Source organism: Colias philodice, chromosome 13, assembly GCF_061535455.1.
Source record: "Colias philodice isolate Cphi_HAF_F1 chromosome 13, ilColPhil1 Martin Lab GWU primary, whole genome shotgun sequence".
NCBI lineage: Eukaryota > Metazoa > Arthropoda > Insecta > Lepidoptera > Pieridae > Colias > Colias philodice.
This window is the reverse complement of record NC_143098.1, coordinates 8,485,377-8,504,801: the sequence shown is the minus strand read 5'-3', so window position 1 is coordinate 8,504,801 and position 19,425 is coordinate 8,485,377. Positions and strand designations below refer to the sequence as shown.

The following is a 19,425-nucleotide window of genomic DNA, read 5'->3' as shown; positions in this document are numbered from 1 at the left end:
GGCTGATTACCAACTATTTTATAATAAAAAAAGATTTTTTTTTTATTTTAATAATTCATTTATTTATTCAAGTAACCAGGACTCATTTTGTTAGTAACAATTATTATCTTAAAAATTATGTTAGTAAAAATAAAATTTATTATGACTGCTAGAAATGTACTCCACCGCTACAAAGCTATCAAGGAAGCAGACAGTCTGCAGCAGTGGTTCACATACCAGCAGTCGAGCCGACTCGCTATACAGCGCATGATTTCATTGGGGCTGTCCCGCACACGGCGCACCAGGGATGTGCATCTCTTTCGCATTGTAGCGTAAAAACAGTCTATATGAGCTTCTGCAAACATCCCTGATGCGCTGCAATAACGGGGCAACCCCATTAACACCCGGAACGCATTATTATATTGAACACGGAGCGAGCTGTAAGAATGTTGAGTATGACTAGCCCATAAGGCTGCACGTGTAAAAAGATGTACAATACGCACGAAATAGGGTTTTTTTAACTTCATTAGAACAACGTGCAAACCTACGAGCTATCATATTTGCCCTCACTGCCAGTGCCCGTCGTTCCCTTTCAATATCATCATCGTCTCTGAGTCTAGGGGTCAATATGTGTCCGAGATATTTGAATTTAAAGACCCTCCCCAATGGCACTCCGTTCAAACGTATTGGGGGTAAAAAATGCGTAACTCGGCGCCCAGACTCAAAGACCATGACTTCACTTTTCTTAGTATTGTAGACCAATCCATGAAGAGCAGCGTACTCTTCACAGATGGCCACTAATCTTCTAAGACCGCAGATTGAAGCACTCAGCAACGCCATATCATCTGCGTAACTTACATTGTTGATGCAAACTCCATCAATATGACAACCAATCCTTTCGTTGCTGAGTGATTCAATCAGCTCGTTGACATATACATTGATAAGCGTGGGCGAAGTAATGTTTTGTTTATTACATCCATAATGTTGAATGTTCAGCCGATAATGACGTAGTTTTTAAAAAGCTCTTTAATATTATTTATGTTTTTTGAGTTAATTTTGAACTATTTATTTAAACAATATTCTGATTGAATCTTTTTATAGCTGCATTAAATTATGATGCCCATCAACAACGTAGTAAAAACAGACTTTTATCGACTGTTGAGGTGACTGAGCGACTTCTAGACTCTAGTGCGTTTACTTTACATAAATCAGTAACTAAAGTTAATACTTACGTGGTAATAGTAATAGAATAGTTTGATGGTATCAGTTTAAAGTAAAAGTCTTCTTCTTTTGTTTTATGGACATATAAAAATCAAGTACTAGAGTGTACATTCTTTCTTTTCTACCATTTGTACTATTATTTGTACTTTTTAAATAAAATTACATATTTCAAATTAAAAAGAAACTCAGCTGAAAAATGGGATCATATCCAGCGGTCAGTGACTAGTTCGAATATAAAAATGAACATACTGTTTCCAATCTAACTGCACTTTACCGCTTCATCCGTTGGGGTGGCGTGATGTAACGTGTAACAGTGAGCAGCGTGCAGCGTGCTACTTGCTGCATTGCTGTTGTGTGCCGTTACTGCGGTCCGAATCGTATTAACTGAAAGACAAGGGGAATTGAATATTGATACGTAATTATCGGAACCGCTAAGCTTATTGCTGAGTTTATATATTCGATTCTGCGTATAGACATGATGATGTGTTAGAAGAAGATACGGTTGACTGTTTGTGATAATATACGAATGTAACCATAGAAAGACTGAAAATATTCATTCGAATTAAGGAAAATTTTGACTATATTTAGTTTACAGTTCACACACATTTAATATTATGTAGTAGGTATTGAAAACTTTCTCGTTCGCGGAATGAAATAAAAAATTGCAGTTTCTATAAAGTTATGTCATGTTCCACACTAAGTATACCAAAATTACCTATTACAATATGCTACGACTAAATTGATCAGCCAAAAATAAATACATAAAGGATTACAAAAATGCACTTCCAAGAAATTAATAGTATCAAGCGTGAAACAGAAGCGATCAAATGAAAGCTTAAGGTCGCCGTCTCCAGGAATGACCTTTGCTTATCCGACGCTAATAGCCGGCCACAAATCAACGGCTACTCACTTTGTGCATTAGCATAATCCTCGGTAATAGAGGCCGAGTATTGTGAGTACTGCGATGTTGAATACTGACTCCCAGTTTATGATGACATATAAGAGCAATATATAATAATAATAAAAGAGCAATGCAATTAGTAAAAAGGAGAAATTTTCATTTGCTCTAATGTCTACGCCAAATTTTCTTACTTCAAATTTATCATCGTCTGTATCACTTTGTGATCACCCCTTCGAGGCTATATTTCTAAAAACAATTAAAAAATAAAAGTAATTACGCATATTTTAATTAAACTTGTTTGCGGCGTTCTTTTATCACATAAGATTGATTCTCTTGGTCAATTGACATACATATAATATATAAAGCGCTGCGTAAAGCCGGGTGTCGTAGTTAGCTAAATATAATTACAAATCCAGTTTCCTAATGTTGTAATATTTCGTATAATTACTGTGTTTAATGAACTAAATAACGTTTATAGTTCAGGAAACAACTGAGACTGGCTATTTAACCTTTAAAACAATTTAATTGCGAAATAATTCCTCAATTATCACATTAAATAACTATTGCTAAATGTTATCATATGACCGAGTTACATGAATGTCTTTATTACTCGACGATAAGAGGATCAACATAAAGTTTTTTATTGTAAATAAATAAATATTATTGGTCATCATTATTCTAAGCAATGAATTAGTGAAAATAAAAGAATTGTTTATACTGACGTACATTTTTTTTGTTTCAGTTACTACGTACGTAACTAAGTAGAAAAAAATACTATCTGTTTCGATCCACACTGATTCAGCCAATGAAAATTGAAAACAAAAAATAGTATCATTATCGACTTGTTAATTTGCATATGTGTTGTGTAAAACAATAATTTTACACGAATCGAAACTGTAGCGTTTTCCTTCATGCAAATTACTTTACTTTGACGATGTAATTCAGTTGACCTTCTCAATGCAAGCAACCTGCCGCTCCGCACAATACAATAATACAGAACAGTGCGTTCATGTGTCTTGGCTTTATTATGTAAATTACAATGTTACAAGTGAAATATTTAACTCGACTCGTGGATTACTCAAAACGACCTGACGACGTCTTGTGTCACCTGCGACCGTAGATAATTGAATACACATGTACAATATTTAAGATGGTATGAAAAAATTGCCGGTGACGTGTTCAAGGTGACCAGAGAGTGTAGAGAATGGACTAAAATCAATTAATAGTAAACTTTGAATTTTTCGTTATATACATTACATATTAGCATAGGTAAATAACGATTAGATATCTATTTATTGCATTTTCGATTATCGATAGGTACTGCAAGAATTATCTTGTTTCTCGAGATAATAGAGTTATTTATTATTCAGACGATATTTACCGAGAAAATAAAGATATTTACATAATTAAAGCGTCGACAGCCGTGCGAAAAATTCCTCGTTGGAATTATCACATTATTCAAATGTGTCCATGTACAAACATGATTATTGGCAACACAAAACGCGTAAAACAAGACAGGAGCTGTGTTCCTTAGCCCAAATAGGAATGAACGCCTGCCAACTAACAATTGCGTTGTACTGCCGAGACAGGGCGTTAGCGCTGTCGGCCCTTATATATCCTTAAAAAGACCTATCCAACTTCCTTCTACGTGATATATGTGCGCGAGATAAACAATGGTTTTTATTATACAACGCAATAACAATGGATAGGATTATAATTGGGTGGACGGGTAACTGCTACTTCCTTGTAATAAAAATGTGAGTAAAACAACGTTTTCTGAAAAGTCGATTTGAATGTCATTTATTCGAGATCTTTTTTTACTAATAGATAGATACATTATCGTTTTGGATCGAGTTCGTCTTTATGTTGATATCTCTACATAAAATGATCTAAAAGATATATCAACGTAAATCGTGTCTTACCCAATGAATATTTTTGTTCCTTGCTAAATAAAATGCTATACTATTGTTACATACACTTTTCTCTATTTGCAACGTCCACATATCCCTGTTTAAATGTTAATAAACATATTCAAGGAACCACACAAGTGGTATCGTGTATCGAGCAATCTGTTTCACTCAACGGGCCGATACTGAAACTGGTATAGCATGTTATGATGGAAGATTGTATACGAGAACCACTCGCATTAGCTAGCTGTATTACAATATAATGTGTATTCAATGTGTTGTGTAGAGATAAAGCGACATTCAACTGAAAGCTTTGGAAATGATATTGAATGTAATTTAGGAATTGTAGCGTTTATGGAAGGATTGATTTAACAATCTTTATTTTTATACATTCTTATGTACTTATTATGAGTTTCGTTTTAATCAAAAGGATATGTCGTTTGAATATAAAGTAGTTGCTACAGTAATTTTTCCTTCGTCGTAACCGATTTAACTAACATTTGTCTTTTATTAGAAGGCTCTATAGGTCACAGAACTTGGTCTTGATAGAAAGAAATATCGGAGGAAAGTTTGAAAAGCATTAGTCACATACCGCGCTGCATTTTTTCTCAATGATATTACATTACGAAAGATAATATTTTTATATTGTTTTCACACCCACGTTTACAAGAAGACCAGCCTTCTTTGAATATTGTATAATAAATTATGTATCAAATCGGTAACATGGTAGCAATATTGGATTATTCACAAATTCCTTGATATACGTGTTTAAATATGTCCTTTTATTTTATTTTATGTTGCAAAATCTATTACAAACATCAGGTACATGACAGACCAATATTTAAATACTACTTACTTGTTACACATAAACTATATCTTACCTACTTATAAATGTTTTTATCAAGGCTATAAAATACAGCATACAGCTGTAGGTATCTATCTTCTTTATATATAAAAATGAATCGCAAAATGTGTTGGTAAGCGCATAACTCGAGAACGGCTGAACCGATTTCGATAATTCTTTTTTTATTATATTCCTTGAAGTACGAGGATGGTTCTTATGTAGAGAAAACGTAAATATTATGTACCCACGGGCGAAGCCGGGGCGGACCGCTGTCCGCTAGTATTCTAATAATATTCATAATTAAAAATCTCTATCGTTATAAAAAAATCAAATAAGTAGTATCATATATAACATTATCCATATATAATAGTAACAAGCGTGTCATATATTTAATAACATTTGCATATATTATACATTAAAAACGAAAATACCGCCCGTGCTTTCATACGCAATTTAATGATTAGAATTTTAAAGTTTATAATGAAGTGAAATAAAGAACCAATATAAACGGTCAAAATTATTAAATAAATGTTTTTCCACTTACTGCCAATTAACATTTATTAAATTTGATAAGAATTAAAGCCATGAATTTGTAATGAATTAGGAGTAATGCATATAAATTGTATTAAAATCGTCACGACTGTGACATGCTGTGTTCATAGTAAACACAAGGTCTCGGAACGGCATTCAACGTTATACCTTGCGTATTAGACACCATGAACGGTCTTTATTTAATTTTTAATACTTACGTCTCAAATACGCTGTAAATAATGCGAATATTTTTGACCTTAGGTATAGTGTGTACTGTGTAGCAACACATTGAATATTCGATGCTTCCTCCCACACTCTGAACACTTTTCCTAACGCCAGGTGGTCATATTAAAAGCTCGATAGATTATTTAGTTGCTTAGGCATTTTAATAGTGATAAGAATGTACATCGCCATGTGAAACTTTAATTCTCATGTGAAAAAGCACTACCTTTAAAACTATTTGAAGATCATCTTCTACTAAGTTTGACCAGAGTTCAAATTAACACGTTCACTGCGGCACCTAAAATGCCAAACTTACCGTTGTTGCGGCATGTCTTCCATACTTCACATCGGCAAGTTCACCACTGTGCGTTATGAGCCATTTTTATCACATCGCACCTTCTGACTTTGAAGGTTAATAATTTCATGAAATTTCAAGATATTTCAAAATTTTTTTTTTCAGATAATAGTATATATAGTCTAGTATATACCGCATAAATAGCTTTTAGTTTGACCCAATAGTTTAAAAGATATGAGGGAAAATGTAAACCCCTGATTTTGTGAAAAATTATTTGCCATCCCGCACTGCGTTGATACGGCATGTTTACAGTAATAGCGATGGGAAACACTGTAAAACAAAACATCGATATCGATATAAATCAATTTTGTATATTTCAGTCTGTTTGTTAACAGATAACGAGATCGTCGATACAAAAAAAAAACACTTATAAAACAAGGTACTTGATAGAGTACTATCAGGAAATTGTTCAGTAACTTTTGTTTTAATTTGTTAAGTAACTTTTGTTTTAATGTTTTATATTATTTTCACAACTGCCATCACATATTTTTTGCATTTATGCTACGAAATAAAAGAAAGTAAAAAAACTAAAGCCTTTATGTTATCATTGTCATTTAAAAATTTGATAACGACGCGTGGGGTCCTGGTGCATCACTATGCGAGACTGACACGCGGCGCGCTCGCAGTACAGTGCGGCATGAGGTGCTTGTCCATGGCAAAATATTTGACATGCCGCACACAAAAGAAACGGTTTCTTTTCGATGCGTGTGTCCAATATTTTGCCATACGATTTTTAAACGAAATTGAGTCCTACTTCAAACTGTGATCACAAAAATATATTTGTCTCTTTTCTAGTCATTGATTAACCTATAAAAAACCTCGCCGCACCACGGTGAAAACTGCGATTTTGGGCGCCGCACTGTGGTGTAGTCGCTGATGGCCCGATACTGGACATGCCGCAGTGAACGTGTTAATTATCTAGTTTTGATGACTTCAAAGTATGTGGTTCGTCGGTACTTTGGATATAAAAAGCGCCTACTTTGTTAAAGTTGGACCTCTTGAAATCATGACTTACCTCGATGACTAAAATCTAGACCTACACGTAAGTATGTTTTAATTTGCTAGTTTGTTAAGCAGTCGCAAAGACGATGCACAAGACGTTCTTCATATTGTTGATGCATATAACAATGTAATTTTTTCAATATGAAACCATATTAAACACAAGAAATAATATGTTATTGAGAATTAAGTTAGGTATATTATTATATATTAGGCGTTGATTGAAGCCAGTTAAGTATCCAATAAAATTCTCGATAGTTCGCTATTATAGCAGCTAAGTCAACGTCTTCTTCTTTCCGCTCCTTGTTGCGGATGTATTTCAAATTCATAATATTTATTTGACAATAAATAATTTCTCAACATCGAATTAATTCATACAACCTCTTAATTGGCTCGTTATAACTGTGCACCGCTAACGCGTGTCGCATTCGATATGTTAATTATTTAAATTATGTTATTGATTGAATTTTTAATAATAAAGATGAGTGGTTTATTTGTAATTATTAACTCGGGGTATTCAGCGGTTGGGAAGGTTGTGACACTTGACTGTTGTTTTAATGAAATATGTCTCTATAATTAAGCCGTATTATTTATGTTACGTGAATAAAGCTTTTTTTATTTCTTTGTTGCCGTAGTTAATAGAATGAAATCGGCATCACATGAATTCACCAATTTTTGAATATCATTTTATAATAAGAAAACCTTTGACGCCGAACATTTCCTGTCCACATAGGTAATTACCTTCTATTATAACAATAAAAGTTCTAAACTATTTTCACTTCAAATCAGACATAACTTAGACAATAGACATGTTGACATAAAGTATAACAGCCTTTTGATCCTCATATACGTTATTATACGCATAGCGAACAGAATTAAAATGAACCCGATCCAAGACCTACGTTCAAATGCATTCAAATGCGTTTGAAAATACCACGTGTCCATACATAGCAGTAGTCAAAAGTGACATTCGAAAAATTTTAAAAACAGAATGAGAATTAATTTGCCGTTAATGCTGCTACCTGGCGGCTCCGGGCTCACGCTGATAAAGCGGAGGTCGGGGCAGTGCGCGAGCGCCAGTCGACACAGACGCACGTGTGCGCGCGCTCCCGGTCCTGACCCCACAATAAATGACCTTTACCGGAGAAATACCCATTCGTGACTGGGACTTGTTAAATTAGTGATTTGTGTATTAATCGATTTGAACTTTGGAATTTATTATACGCTATTTATTGCGGCTTTGAGTGACTTTTTATTTATACGATTGTGAGAACTGTGCTCGTTGAACTATTTTTCAAGGAATGACACTTTGATTTATTTGGAATCGCTGTTTATGTAATGTATCTCAAAATGTATATCAAGTCGGAAAGGTTTTATCAGCAGCCGGAAAACCAGACGCTTAAGGACGAAAGATGTTTTTCGGATTTTGAAGAAGATTTCGATGATCGTGAGTAATATTTATGTTTTATTGTTGACATAATCTGAATAACAAAAACACGAAAAAAAATTATAATACTAACCTTGCTTATATATTTTATCTCCTTTCTTCTTCCTCTTTAACTTATGTAAGTGAAAAATTATTAAATGCATAAATTTATTATTGTTTGAAAGTCCGTCGGTAAAATTTATTTAGTGTATCGTTAGGCTTTAGTTTATTTTTTTATCTAAAGCTTATTTTAGTTTTAATTGAAACATTCTATTTATTTATTGTTCTTTATAAATTAAATTACAATAATAAAATGATCGTAAAGTAGAAATGTTACGATTCAAGCGCGTTGATGTCTTTTGTTTGAGGATATTAGATCGACTTTCTAACTTTAAAGTAATAATGCCTTTTTATTCTTATTATTATATAACTATTAAAATACTTTCTATAGCATGAATATTATTAATAAAATAAAATACATACATAAGTATAAAATATATGCGAAAACTTTTTTATTTAAACAGCATATCATTTAGAGCAAATAAAAATAATGTTCAAGGTTAAAGAAGTTAAAACACTTTATGATGAAAATGTATTTTCATTTTAATATTAGCTACAGTAAATAAATGTTGAAATAAATATAATAAATACAATTTGTATGCGTCATACAATATTTAACCACGTAGGTACCTAAAGCTCGCAAAAAGCTTAATTCTCTTCCAATGCCTTCAACCGAGAACAGGTACTTATAATCCATGTAAGGTCCAGACGGGTACAATTGAAAAAAGGGTCTTAATTCCAGACGACCGTTACACTGCCATTTCACCACCAGGTAACCCCGAGGACTTCGACAAAAAGGCTTTGTGATTGGGCACCAATTACTCGTTAATAAGTTTCGGTGAGCTCAAAGCTTTGGTAAGCTTCGGTAAGCTTAACGTTGAACATGGATTTGATTATTTTTACGAAGAATTATCTGACGAATTGAACAAGAGTTTTAGAAATAAAAACAGCGCTTAAATACTCAATTTAAAGTTACTATTTTTAATGTTGAGAAATTTTTTAATTTATGAAATTTCAGTTAATTATCACTATAAAGAAATATGTAATCAGACTAGAAAATTAATTCTTGGTTTCGTACGAAAATCATACAACAAACTTTTATTACTTTCAAATGTTACAATTTCAATGTTGATAAGAAAAGATAATTTTATTCGTTCTCACAACATTGTTATACTTTAAATTAAAGTACATGTGTTATACTTGAATCATTCTGCGAATATACAGTAAGGAAACGGACATCCTATACAATAATTTATTTACACGAAAGTTCAAATTTATTACGCTGTTCACGAATCTAGGTATAAAATGTATATGCGTAAATGTATAATATAAACTATAAACTATATACCTAGTTTATATTATATAGTTTTTGTTTTAGGCTAAGATAAGAATAAAACGATTTTGCGACCACTTATGCACATCTAGTGAAATTCTTCAAAAAGTATCAATAATGAAATGAGGATAACAGTCATAGAAAAATAAAGAAATGATACACAATTTAGCTGACTTTATAAAAGTACAATTTGACTTTATAAAAATTAAAACTGTATACAATTTTTATCTATACATATTTCCTTTTTTGTACGGTTCGTTATTGAATAATTTTTGGAGCTTTCACTTGGCAACCTTTGTTAGGTTCCTGTGGAAAAAAGTAAATTATTATACTTACACGATTGTATTCTTGCATTCGGTACATAATATTATAATGTGTGGTTTATGGTTAATATCTCAATTACTCATTTGAAATTTGGCATAGTTTAAAGGCTTTAAATATTGCTAAGAATGATATATCATAATTATGTCATACGCTAATGGAAGACAAATTATCGAAGATCGGTTACCAGTAAAGATATCTGTATCTTGTATCAATATAAAATAAGCAATTGTTATACGGAATAATAATTATTTAAAAAGCTATAAACGGTTTTTAATTTTAACAAAATTGTATGTATTAATTTCGCACTTGGTTCTATTCAGGAAAAGCATATAAATGTTAAAATTATTTCTAAAACGTTTAATTTGAAGCCATATACATGAGTTATATTATCAACTAATTACATTTGTCTTTTCGCTTTTCCCTGTTCCTTTATAAAGGGAGCCAACCACTTCCCGTGGCATTTTAGCGTTAAAACCTCTATTAAACATTGATTTATCATTCTCCAAATATTTACAGCCCGATGAGCACGCAAAATGTCTAAGTACATCCTCTTTTTGCGTTTACAATGTGCACTTACAAACAAAAAACGCCACCCTTAGTGTCTGATTTCCCCGGTTACACCCTCGCGCACGTAACGCAGCACACAGAAAACAGAAACATTCAAAACAATCGCATTCTTAGGTACATCTGTATTAACGATAATTGAAATAATTTGAACTCTATTCCCAAACGAATACAATGCTAGAACGTTCTATGAACTTGTAAGGGATGTTTGCAAAAAAATTAAAAGCCCCCGGCAATTCTTGGAAAGGCCATTCGCCTATTTACCTGACCAATAAAAAAAATGCAGGTAAACCTGACCTGTAGTTGAAGGTTTTTTGAAAGGGCAGGAAATCGACACAATGGGGAACGGTCACGATTGTAAGATGGGGTAAATAGGTTTAGTGTCGAAGTGCGTCTCCCTTACAATGTGGGTTGTGTACGGCATATTTAGTTCTATGGAGAATAAATAATATAATTGTATTCACATTTCAACTGTTTGAGATGTCAATGGAATTTCGAAACCCCAGGCTAGGATGTCTCTTTCGATTATAAATATTTTCGCCGTCTATTTTGAATTATGCTTTAAATTTCAACATGATATTTGTTTTAGGGTAAAGGTGTCAATGACCTTATTATTCGCAAAACTTGCAATCAATAAGGTAAAAATGAAAACTGGTTTCTTAATTCATATTCGATCATTATGTAAAAATGTATCAACTGAAAAAATAAAATAATAAAAATTGATGAATTAATGTGTGTTATGCTATTTTATTTCAATATGTTCAAATGAAAATTACCTTCAACATACAGAATACATTTTCTTAATGAGGGTGCATTAAAAGTGTCTCCTGTTTTGTCAGTTAACATTCTAGATCACGTGCGATATATTCACGGTCAACTAAGATTCATTTGCACAGAACAAAAGATTTTAATATTGGCATTTCCATATTCCATTGTAGCCGAGTCCGTGTCTTATTAAAAATTAGCACAACATACATATTAACGCATCTCGAGCGACTCGTTCAACCGAAGTAAAACCTCAAATACATTTCCATAGCAAATAAACAAACACACGCGTGGGTTCAGGGTTCTAAACCTATCAGAACCGGTCGGCGAAACGAAAAATTTGCATAAATCGTCAACATTTTTCCGTTGGAGCGCATTAAAATTCGTAAATTATTCGTTTTATCTCGATGCAGTCAAGGTTGAGGTCTGGGTGAAGGTTAGAGGGTGAGAGAGGTCGTGGGACGCGGGTCGCGCATGCTAATGTTGATTCACCGACCGAAGGCTTGTCACCTCTGACATTTAAAGCGATGAGCCGCTTCGCTTATCGAACTCGACTTGTGTGGAGATTTTGTTCGAGAATTATTTTTATATCTCTATATTTTTATGTAGGTTGTAAATCTTAAAAAAACATTTAGTTTGCGAAAATATAAATTAAATGCAATACTTTATTGGTTCATCACCAATCAAATAGGGACGTTAACGTTAAGTAATGGATGGAATTAAGAAAAGTTAAAGAAATAAAACACTAGGTTCGTTTTATTACAAACAAAAATATCGTTATGGAATTAAAAGACAATAAACTGTATAATGCTATCAATTGCAAAAGCTACGTTGTTTTGTAATAACTCCATCATGTCAGACTATCATTAATCTTTTAAGTTTATTGAATTAAATGCTTTTACAACAACGGACACAAGTTGTGAAATTAGAAATTATAACAGTAAATTTATGACTGAATAAGTGTTTATTATAGCCAATAATAATTGAACAATGAAAGTTGTAATTGTGGTATTGGTTTTCTGTTCTTACATTAACGCATTTGAAAGTAAAAGAAATAATAATTGTATCGCTAAATGTAGTAATTGTCTTTTTTCAGTGCATGATACATTTAGTTCATTTATTTCATTTCTATTATAAATTAATTAACATTATCTATCAAGGAAGATAAATAAACTGTAAGAAATTGTAATCGTATGTTTTTCATGAAACTAATCTTATATCAATTTGTTGATGATTATAATTTTGTAACAATGTTATGCGATACAAAATATGAGCTTAATATAATTGTGAACACTATGAGAAATTTCATGTTATCCTGTGTTCAATAAACGCTTATAAGTTTTCATAAAAATATTTTTAGTTGTAGGGTGTCGTCAGCTGCTAACTAAACCATCACACGCTCGATATATCCCGGTAGTATAAAAAAGCATTATACACGAAAAAAGAAGTCAATTAAGGTATTATTTTAAATATCCCGTCGTTAAATCCAAACTGCATGAACTTAATAATAATAAAATCCTATAATATCAATTTTAGTTTAAACTGCGATATCTAGATTAAACTGTTTTCCACAGATTAACTTCGATGTACTGCTTAAGGTTTAAATTTAAAATAAAAATAACTAATTACGAAAAAAGTATAAACCATAGTTTAAGTTTTTTCATGGCTAGGTAAACTTAAGTTTAATTTGAAATTACGGGCCTTAGTAACGTTAGAGGCGGGTCGAGTCAACATTGTACAGTGGCAGGGCGGGTTAATTGCGAATTCAGTCCGACCTCGCGTTTAGAAAACTATCTACCGCACTAGAATTTTAATCGTGGCTTTTTTTCCTGACTTCAACCTGCTGTGATTCAGATTATCTACCTCTACCTACCGCTGTAAGTCTTGAGTGCCTTTGCGGTTTAGTTCGATCGATGTTTGATTATATTAGGCTTTGAAGTGTTAATGTATCAAAAATTTGATTATATGAACAGGTTTAGAGATCAATTTAAATATGTCGACTATAAAACTGTTTAAAACTATTAAGATTAGGAATAATTTACACACACTATAATATGTTAACAAACTGAAAGCTTTTGCTTATGGTGTAAATATGGTGGAAGTTTAACTGTATTTAAACAACAAGCTCTTACAGGTTTGAAAACAAATATCATACATCGCTACACCAAAACAATCGATACATACTCAAGACAAAAGTTACATAATTAGTGCCACAAAAATACATAACATAGATGTGTACAAACATTGACTAAATAAACAAAACACCTGCTTAAAACGTTTAACTGTTAACAAGTCGTAAAGTACGGAACCCGTATGGATATGAACAAAACATCGTATGCGATGGACAAATATTGGTTTTGGTTGAGGTGACCTCTTGTCGACCTCTCGTTCGGCCGATGACAATCAACTCGGGCCGGTTTAGGGGACAAATATTGCCCCTAATAAGGCGCGTGTCATAACCAATTTTTGTGTATTGAATATCTGTTATGTGAAGCTTGAATGTATTCTCATTTTAATGGCGTCATATACATATTAAACAGCGTACTCGTATGTTGTGCTTTGCGATAATAAATTGCACGGAGACATTTTATAATAAAAAATATAATTGCAAAGCTTGATCAATTAATATTAAGATAATTGGTTACCTAACAGGATATATTATAATTACAGGAAAATAAATAACATGAGTCATTAGACTTCGATTTTGTTATTGCAGTTGATATTTTGCGTATGGGAAGAAAAGGAAATTCAAATACTTTCGTGATTTAATAAATTATTAAAATCACGTCAAGGTACCAGGCACGCATGATTTTTAACAGCACTTGTGACCTTCCATCTGCCTCGATCGACCGTCGTTAGGTCGACGCAGGTGGTTGGGTACTAGGCAAACATAAACATGACGGTGTTTGCTCTCGGCCGGTCCCGGGTAAACACAGACAGGTGGGATTCGGTGTGCACTGCGTGAATAGTAATCGAACACGCTTCTCGGATTTAATGTTTTGAAAAAATCACAAACCTGATTTGCGTTTGATCTGAACAAATGATTGGAACGTCGTACAATGGTTTCAAATAATCACATATTTACGAGGTAAAGCAACCGTTTTTGAAATATTATCAAGTGAATGATTCCTCTTCTCGATTCCTTTGCTCGAAGTTTTTTATTTCCTCGTTTGAAATACATTATCACTACTTCTGTTCTTGTAATAAAGGCTTTATTATCCTAGTACGCTTGTGTGATGTTTCTATCTGCGTTTGAGTTAAATTTACTTTAACCCAGCTGGACTTATGACTATTATTAGGATTTCTAATTTGTTCTGATAGATGACAACAATAGGATACATGCTTCTAGATAAGTGCTCTAGTGTGCATAAAATGAGCAAAAAACTATTGGAGAACAACCACCCTCAGCCACACTTCCTGCCCCAAATATATTTACATAAATTCATGAAAATGTTTGTTAAATGTTCACACCTGTTCGGCGAAGTCCCGATCTAGTCTTGGGAGGTCAGGTGGAAGGTTCGCCCACGCCGCTCGCGTGGCCGGTGTACGTAAACATGGCTTTTTGTTGATTTTTCTATTAGGCCTCAAGTGGCAGAGTGGACGTTACTGTCGTGTTTGCTAATAGACTTGTTTCTTCGACGGCTATTGAAATATTATGCATGTGAATTGAACGTTGATTTTGTTTTTGGACTAAATACGTATCCGATGAACAAGCATTTTTACATTATTAGTGTAATATGATAATGCAGATATCCTCCTCCTTAAGTCGAAATCCTCACTGCTGAGGGTCGTGATCATTTTGGAGTTGTGATTTCCTAGTTATTTTACGCCATTTGTCTCGATCTTCTGCGATGTGGATTGCTTCAGGTACGCTAGTTTCTACGGTCGTTTTAATTTGATCTGACCAGCGCATTGGGCTACGGCCTCGGGGCCTTTTTCCTTCTACCCTGCCAGTTAGAAGGACTTTCTCCAGGTTGTCTCCCCTCTTTCTTGCAATATGACCGAAGAATTCCAATATTCGTCGCAAGCATGTGGAGGACAGTCTTTTGGTAATACCAAGCTCCTCGAGAATTGATTTATTCGTTCTACGTGCCGTCCATGGGATGCGAAGCATGCGTCGCCAACACCACATTTCAAAAGCATTTATCCGAGAGTAGTCTGCCTTACGCAATGTCCAGGTTTCGGAGCCATATAGAAAGATGGAGAAAATTAAAGAATTGACAAGTTTCCGTTTAGTTACTAGAGAAATATTTCTATCTGCCCACACTCTGTGCAGTTGAGACATTGCGTTTTTGGCGATTCCTATTCTTCTTCGGATATCGGGTTCGCATGAGCCATTGTTGGTAATAATGGAGCCTAAGTAGACAAAACTATCGACGGTATCCAAGTTGGTCGTGTTTGTCGCATCCATCTTGTTTGTGCGATCGACAACCATTAGTTTGGTCTTTGCTTTGTTAATAGTTAGCCCCAATTCATTGCTGATGCTTTCCAGTTTGTCAAGGAATGAAGCCATTTCGACTTTATCATTTGCTATAAGCGTGGTGTCATCAGCATAACGCAGATTGGTGATTTTGGTGCCGCCGATATTAACTCCACCATCCCAATCTTCACAAACTCTTCTCATGATGTATTCACCATAAATGTTAAATAAAATGGGTGAAAGAATGCATCCCTGCCTCACTCCTTTTTCAAATTTGAATGGCTTGGACAAAGTATGGTCAACTCTTACAACTCCCTGGCTATTGTAATATAGTGATTGAAGCAGGAAGATTAAGTGCTGGGGTACACCGAGTTCAGCAAGTACCTTCCAGAGACAGCTCCAGTCGACACAATCGAAAGCTTTGCTATAGTCGATAAAGCACAAAACTAATGGGATATCGAATTCATAAGCTTTTTCGACTAACTGTCTTACGTTTAGGATTTGTTCGCGTGTGCCTTTGCCCTTCACGAAACCTGCCTGTTCTTGAGGAATTTGCCAATCGAGATAATATCGAATACGATTATTTATAATATGTAGTAATATTTTGCTACTATGTGAAACGAGGGCCAAGGTACGGTAGTTTCCGCAGTTTCTGGTGGAGCCTTTTTTGTGGAGAGGCAAAATAATCGATTTACACCAATCAGTTGGCCAATCACCATGTTGCCATATGTGATTCCATATGTGATGCAGATATACTTTGTATAAAATAAAACTTTCTTTTTAATCTAAATCGGAGGCAGGAAGGAGCAAGTGAATTGCAGCTCTTTGGTTAGAAATTAGAATGCATTTGTGCGTTATGTATAATATGTATGTATTAGACAAATTTTATTTCTGAAGTGATTATAAATTTATTTGTGAACTATTCGGTTTCAATTGTAGGTAACAAAAAAACATTAATCAATAATAATTAATAAATTAATTGCAAGTTCAATAAGATGTTTTTATTTAAACAATGGATATTTGCACAAGTCTAATACTAGGTATATCACAATACTAATTACATGAAGGAATGTAGCATAAAATCATAGACTGATCAGATAAGCGACACCTATACATCATACTTATATAGTTTGATGAACTTTACAACTAATCACGGCACGAACTTTTCCGGCATAAAACCTGTTCGCGTTTCCTTGTGTGGCGAGTTGTTAGGCCTAGACATGTCAACTGTCAACACGCATTGTCCTGTGTCAACTCATTGTGGACCTCGAGCGGCGAGGGGGATTGGCACTAGGCTCGCGTGGTGTGCTTTTGTTTTAGATATTGTTTGGTTCGCTAGTTTGGGATTTTAGTATATGCAATGTGGTGCATGTAGGTAGTTTAGATATCTTGAAAATGAGAGATGAATTGTGTTAGACGTGATTTTATTGAGATAGGTGTGGATGTTATTACGAAATTCCAGTTGTTGTTCAAGTTGTTTCAATTCTATGAATCCATAGATACATTAAGAAATAAATAAATATGCTATGAAAAAGTAATTATTCAGTTCTACTTTCAAAATCAAATCAATCAGTTTATGTGATACAATATCCGACGAAATCTTGAGAATTCACGAGATAATCGCCATAAATATAAATTAAATATTTTGGGTCAACGCTTCACAATATATCGTAACTATTTGAGGACCATAAAAGGTAAGTTCGTATCAAGTTACAAGCTTTATAGGTATTTTAGTGTTAATCTACCGATCACTTGACACGGCAATCACGTATTGGTTATGCGTATATGTGGAGTCATATCGGTTAGGTGACGGTGTGCGACGTGCTGCCATTTGGGGTCGCGACGTACGGTACATTGTTTGACGACGGTGACCCGCGCGTGTGAGCTGTGACCCGGCCTGTGGCGGCCCGCGAACTGCTTGATAAATATTTATTAAAGTTGACAGAGAGAGTTTAATAGGTTTAGAGAGCTGTTAAAATTTGATGATATTTGAGGTTGGGAAATTGGGAAAGTATATGGTTTTGATATTTCCAGTCACACTGTGCTATTTGGCTCTGTATAATATAGTGTTTACTGTTTAGTAGCATCAAAATTTTTTATCAGTATTTAAAAATATTTTTATTAATCTCGAAATACATATATCCGCTACATAGAATGAAATAGAACTAAAATAGGAATATGTATCTGTCTGAAAAATTACAAAAGTACCAGATTTTTGAACTGATCGCTATCGCTTATAACTTGCGCCATACAACATCTCAAGGGTCGCAAGGCACACGCGGTCGCAACAATGTGGCGTACACATAACAGTAATTTACATTACTTTAGGTTAACGAAGTTCCTGTTGTATGCATATTGTTTACGCGTTGTTAACTATATAACTACGAGGCCTCGGCCATTCATGATAATTACCATATTAAAATGATTGTTCAAATATATTTATACGCTTGAAGTGTAAAGACTGCATAGATAGATATACATAACTACTTATATTTAGTTTCTAACTGAAGACCTTTCAAATAATTTTTGTTACTATTCAAATAAGAAAATAGCGAAACGATTAGGTACGTTTACATTTTAAAAGATGGATTTTAATTAAAATAAAATTTTCTAAAACAATAATGTTGTAACGTAGATTAGTTAAATAACTCATTATTCATTATTAAAAGTTAAAACCACATCACTGGACTACCGATAATTCAATTATTGACAACACAGGTACTTTGATATTCAAAGAATTTTTTTTAAGACTTTACTTCTGCTTCATCAGCTTCTACGACTCCAAAAGCCAACCATTATGTTTGATTGCAATTAACAAATCGTTTATATAATATTGACATTAAAAAGCGTCCGTTACATAAAATATATCGAATGGAGAGTCCAACTAACGGTCGCCGTTTCCTCTCAGCCAGCGCAAGCGTCGAGCCTTCCTAGCTGCCGGAAGACATCGTTCATCGCTCACCTTGACAATTTTCGACCACGTCCGCCCAATAATTACCACTTGATTCGATTCAAAACTATCGATTCGACTGTCGATATTTCAAAACCACCATTCGTTATTCGAGTTTCTAATGCCTATAGGCTGTACGTTGATTTATTTTATGATTGAGTCAAATGCGGGCTCCGTGCGGCTACCTGGTAATAACTTTATCTGTGGTCGTGTTTATCGTGATTGACTATTAAATATTATTATTAAATCAATATTTTTGAACTGATCCAGAGTTCTGTTTTTTAATCCTTTGAGTCAAATTCCATGAATTTATTTTCAATTCACATAAAAAACTTGTCCATCTAAATTCTAAACTAGTAAATTTTGTTCAACGCCAAACAACGCATGTGGTCCGCCAACCCGAAGCGATTCACAATATATTCCTTTTGTGCCTGAATAACCTAATATAGATGTTAATACATTGATCTCTCACAGATAAACCCATTTACACCAACGTGAAAACGAATACAATGGTCCCATTTGACATGATTATTACAACGAGAATAAATATAATGGTAACAAAACGCGTCAATTTGAATTCTCTCATAACCCATATTCTGATTATGAGGCGACCGTGGGCTTTAT

General features: G+C 33.8%; 1 protein-coding gene and 1 pseudogene across 4 annotated transcripts in view; one reads left to right on the top strand and one right to left on the bottom strand.

The window, feature by feature from the left end:
- The window catches only part of LOC149483556 (uncharacterized), a 184,693-nt gene that overhangs the window by 120,095 nt on the left and 45,173 nt on the right, over positions 1 to 19,425 (top strand). Inside the window, exon 1 of one of the 4 annotated variants that reach the window (XM_089702649.1) lies at positions 8,007 to 8,406. The exons of the other annotated variants lie outside the window; for them this stretch is intronic. Coding sequence (XP_089558775.1) covers positions 8,298 to 8,406 — 109 coding nt within the window. The 5' untranslated portion in view covers positions 8,007 to 8,297. Of the gene's footprint in view, positions 1 to 8,006; positions 8,407 to 19,425 lie in introns of those variants that run through there. 4 annotated transcript variants of the gene reach the window in all.
- Positions 68 to 910, bottom strand: LOC149483557 (uncharacterized; annotated as a pseudogene).